General features: G+C 33.0%; 1 protein-coding gene across 1 annotated transcript; it reads left to right on the top strand.

Moving 5' to 3' along the window:
• Positions 1–2,387: 2,387 nt before the first annotated feature.
• Positions 2,388–4,676, top strand: LOC141665869 (uncharacterized). Its single transcript, XM_074471852.1, has 5 exons — positions 2,388–2,393; positions 3,180–3,242; positions 3,361–3,646; positions 4,260–4,354; positions 4,440–4,676. The coding sequence occupies exons 1-5, from the start codon at positions 2,388–2,390 to the stop codon at positions 4,674–4,676; spliced, it is 687 nt and encodes a 228-aa protein (XP_074327953.1).
• Positions 4,677–5,486: the final 810 nt, after the last annotated feature.

The following is a 5,486-nucleotide window of genomic DNA, read 5'->3' as shown; positions in this document are numbered from 1 at the left end:
GCAACAAGCTCAGATTGCTCAAATTCTGACAAATCAAGCTTCTCAGCAATCGCAACTTACTGAAATCCAGACCTCAGTGGAACTACTTATCTCTCTTTTATTACCTGCTGATGCCAAAAAGGGGGAGAAGGTAATTAAGTCCAAATGCAAAACCAACAAGTCACTGCAAGGAAAGGATGATGGAAAAGATGACCAAGGAAACTCTGGAATGGGTAGTGGTCATAGTCAAGGTAGAAGGTTTACATCAAGACAAGCTAGTCACAGAACAAGTTCTGATACTGGGAAAAGAATAAATTCTGCTGCTGGTAAAAGGATAAGTTCTGATGAACTTCTAGATCTTGATGAGGAAATGTCAAGACAGTTATTTCTTCAAGAAAATCCAGGGATGGACTTGGAAAGTTTAAAGGAAGAAGAAGCCAGACTTAAATCAGAGAAAGTCACATCTAAATCTGAAGCTTCTGGTAAAAAGTTACTTCCAAAACCTAAAGGCATTGTGATCAAAGAAAGGATACATACTGAAGAAACTTTGGCTAGATCACAACCACAGATAGATCCAAGATCCAAGGGTAAAGAAAAGGTTGGTGAACCTATCAAGCCTTATGTACCTCCTGAGGAAGAAGAAATTACTGATGGAAAAGATGATCTTGCTCTGACTTCAAGAAAAGTTCTTAAAACAACCTCTGACATGGCTCAAGTTGTTCAGAGTCAAGAAATTGTAAGTTCTGATATTCAGAAGAAGCAAGTAACCTCTGACAGTGCTCAAGTTAACTTGATATCAGAAAATAAATCTAAAATACTCCTACCAGGATTCACTAAAGCAAAACAGACTCAATCTTTGAAGACTACTCCAAGTGGTTTTGAAGCAAGAGTAGTTACTGGAAAGGAAGCTAGAGATAAAACTGGATTGGGAAGTGCTGATGAAAGAAGAATACACAACACTACCGATGATCCAACTTCCTTGAGTGAACCAGGTATTGGAGCAACTCCTGAGAGATTGAATCAACTAGAATCTGTACAGATGGTTTACCATACCTACTTGAAAGAATACATCATGTTGTATTTCATGACAGATGGTAGGGTTTATCATATAAGACAAAATGCAATTCCATTGAAGTATTTTGAAGAATTGGAGCATGTATTATTCTTACTTCAAGTGGATGACAGAATAACAGAGACTGCTGCAAACTACTTAAAGGAACAGATTCAGAGACAGAAAAGACTTTATTCTGTTAAGTCTGACAGCAGATATGTTCCAAAGTACAGAAATCACAATGGTGATATTGTTGATATGAAGCCTAATACTGCACAGATCAGAACATATCTTGGTATTAAGGGGCTTGAATTCAATCTAGAGTCTAACAAAGCTTATGTCATAAGACTAGATCGGGAGTTGAGAAAATAAAAGATTAATGATCTCAGAGCTGCAATATTTTAAACTGGTGAAGATACTGCAGAGCTTAAAGATGTCAAACGGAGAATGATTGATGAACTCAGATATGCTGAGAAATGTTTGTTGAAGAATTATCTCAGAACAACTCCTGACATCAGAGAGATCAGAAAATGATGAAGCCAAGTCGAAGATCTACAACTACTTAAATTCTGATATTTATACAGATTGAAGTTGTTATCAGAAGTTGAATTGGTAAAAACTTTAAGGACTGTAAGTTGTAGTTATCTTGTCTATTTCTCATGCATTTGTACTTAATGTTTTTGACATCATCAAATATCTGTTAAACTTGTATATTTTGCTAATTTACAAGTTGGGGGAGATTGTTAGATATATTTGATAATGTCATGGCTAATATGTTTTATGTTTAGATCTTATTTGAACAGAACAAATCAGTACTTAACTGATCAGTACTTATACTGGAAGTCAGAACTTAAGGGATATCAGTACTTATGTCATCAGGAGATAGATATCAGAACTTAAGTGCTGAAGGATGATCAGATAAGGACAGTAGCTGATTAAAGTTAAGAAGATCAAGATAAACATAAGAAGAGATATGCATGAAGAAGGAATTCCGTGAAGAATGGAATACTTGGAATAGAAGATATCTGATTGATATATTTTAGGAAGCAGAATTATATTCCATATCAATTAGCGATTATCTTGTAACTGTGTAGTATATAAACACAGACATAGGGTTTACACTATAAGTGTTATCATTATCGAGAATATTATTTACTATAACCCTAGCAGCTCTCGTGATATTTTGTTCATCACTGAGAGATAACAGTTCCAGATTGTAACAGAGTTTATTGTTTAAATAAAGTTTGTTTTCTGTTACATAAGTTCTTGAAGTTTGATTTGATTGTAATAAACACTGTATTCACCCTCTCTACAGTGAAAGTGTGACCTAACATGTTCAAACCCGGATTCCATGGAAATGGAGGTAAATCATGTACATGCATTACTAATCTCTGTCATTCACATACTTATATGGACATATTTTCGTTGTTTTGTTCGATTCAGTATTATATTGATGTTCTTAGATGACATCCAACTGTTAATCAAATTTTGATTGTTATAGTTGTTTCTTAATCTATTAAAATATAACATCAGTTGTTACAAAGCAGTATTTACAATGTAAAAGAAATCAATGTATCAGTAATCAATTTGAACATCAGTTGTTATAATTGAATACATATAATGTAGTTTAAAATAAATTAATGTGTACCATAGTATTATCAAGTACAATGCAATGAAGAATGTTTTGTTGTTTTTGATATTTATACAAAGATGTAGCTATAGATCATGTTACATATTTGACATTAGTTAGAATTTAGTTAATGTTATTTCGGAAGATTTTAATCTGATATAAGTTAGTGGACCATGCATAAAGTTGTCATTATAAGCTTTTTCAATTTTTATTTTTTGTACACGGTCTTGCTGGATTGAGTATAAGTTTTTGCCGAAACCCATTGCAATCTAACAAAAGGGCTGTATTAAATTACAATGTACTTGATTGATTACCAAATATTGGCTTAAATCTCCAAAGATTGGTACCTTTGATTAAGTACACTTTGTCATTGTTAACATATACTTTGTTAATTTGACAAATTACATATCAACTGTCGTACTCTGTTTGGTAGCTACTCCTGCTAAACTCATATATTGATAAGCTCTGTTTTGCTGTTGTCCTTTCTTAACATGTTAAGTTGTAAACTTTGAATATCAGGCACAAGCACACCCTTCATTCTTCATTCGTTTATGTGGCAATGATTTCGCAAAGACACACATGGTTAGTTGCTTTTAACATTTATCAAAATTCTGTAATTATACAACTATTTTACTCTTTTAATTTTAGTAAGATATTTTTGTTGGTGCTTAATTAAAACTTAACAAAATTTGTTGTGTAGAAATTACCCTCGCATTTTATGAAATGTTGTGGAGATCATGTGCCCGAACATATTACCGTGCAACTGCCCAATGGATACCAGTACAACTGTCGTTTCAACAAAGAAGGAAAGAACTTGGAAAATGTTGGTTTGTTTTTCCAAGATTTCAAAACCAATGAAGGAGTTTATGCACTGGTGTACTATAGGGGTTCCGGGATATTCACCATTTTCATACTTGACCATAATGGTATGGAGATTGATTATCCATCCAAAAAAAAGTTGCTTCTGGCCCCTGTTTATTTGGAAGGTATATTTGTAGGCTATATGCAATATACCTATTACATTATCTTATAATGTTAAGATAATAAATATATGGTCTAACATCTCCCATTACAAAAACAGACAATAATGATGGAATTGGGAAGAAGTTTATAATTCATACTGATGAGAGAGTTTTACTTGCTGCTGAGATCGTAAGACTTAAGCTTTGGTTAATTAAATTCAATAATCTGACAAATTATAATCTAAAGTTCCACTTGACAATTATATTCCATTTTTATGTGCAATAGGAAGTTCCTTCAGAGTTTATTTAACAGAGTCGATATATGTTGAAAAGGAAGAATTTTCTTACACTTCGTAACGGAAATAAGTATGAGTTTATTTTCTTAGCAACGAGTAAAAAAATTATAAATCTCAGAGCAGTCGTCAATAAGAAATATTTGAAAGCTGGTGATACTCTTCTCTTCCAACTAACTTCCAAGAATGAGTTTGTTATTTCCATTTTCTCCAGAAAAAGAGTTGAAAGGACCTTCCTTATATCAATAGGCACTGATGGTTTGCTTCGCCACCTCTTTTCTAAATTGTTTTTTCATATCAAGCATTCCAATTTGATATTTACATTGTATTAATATATTATGCAGACCCTGTCATTCGAACAGTTCATCAGAATTACAACAATCGGGTATTCGATGTTGTGCTCATACGATCAAATCTAGATCAGAATTCTCATGGAGTGGTATAAAATTACTTTACATTTTTTCACATACTGTTTGTTCCAACTAGGGGAATTCAATTGATATGTTATTTTTCATGTTAAATAGTATATTCCACCATGGATAATTCCGGAGGATCAAGAATGGGTGAATGTGAACAAGGTTCGTCGGATAATGAATAGACGCAGTTGGAAGGTCAAAGTGGTTTGTATATATTCCAAGCCTCGATTTTCTGGTGGATGGGATAAGTTTGTGAACGAAAGCAAACTCTCAGTGCATGATAAACTAAGATTTAAAATGATCCAAGAAGATGACGTCGTTTCGTTCAATGTTATTGTTATTTGAATGTAATATGTTTGTTTGACGATATTTCTCCTGATGAACTACTATAATTTAATGTTGAAACATTATAACATCAACTTTTTTAACATAAAAGATTCGTCTGTATGATCCTCTTTTGTTAAAAATAGTTATTAAAACATGTGATATGTGAGATCTACCGAGCATAAAATGCTCCGTAATTCTCACATAATTTAGAATATTTATTATCTACATTTCTAAAAGCCATTCAATGGATGGTGTAATACTTATATTCCCTTTTAACAATATTTTTTATTTCTGGTAAATTGGTTCTATAGATTATACAACGAATTTTGGACACCTTAGTAAACAACATTGTAATCTAAACTGTTCCAACAGTTTTAGTTTTTAAAGCTCCTAAAATATTTGCAATAAACACATCTCCTCAACTCTCTAATTTTATGTCTTAGTTCTTCAAAACTCTACAACTATTTGTAACAGACACATCTTTTGAACAATTTTCTTTATATACTACTTGCAAGAATCAGTTTATAATATCTGATATAATCAATTTACCACCACAAACCGTTATCTGTTGTTTTACACATTTAAGGAGAATGGAACATGTTGAGCGTGTATGGCAATTTCCTCCTAATGGTTGGGTGAAGATCAATGTGCATAGTGAGTTTATTCTGAATGTTCTTGAAGGCGACAATAGAAACGGTATTGGTGTTGTAGTAAGAGACGCCGGAGGTCATCTTCTCAGACTGACTTATGGCACAATTCCAGGCCTTACAAACCTGAATAGTGCATTATGGGCTATTCTACTAGGCATGCGTCGTGCATTCCAGGATT

Source organism: Apium graveolens, chromosome 6 (assembly GCF_009905375.1).
Source record: "Apium graveolens cultivar Ventura chromosome 6, ASM990537v1, whole genome shotgun sequence".
Lineage (NCBI taxonomy): Eukaryota > Viridiplantae > Streptophyta > Magnoliopsida > Apiales > Apiaceae > Apium > Apium graveolens.
Note: the sequence above shows the minus strand (reverse complement) of the source record. Positions and strands in the feature narration are given on the sequence as shown.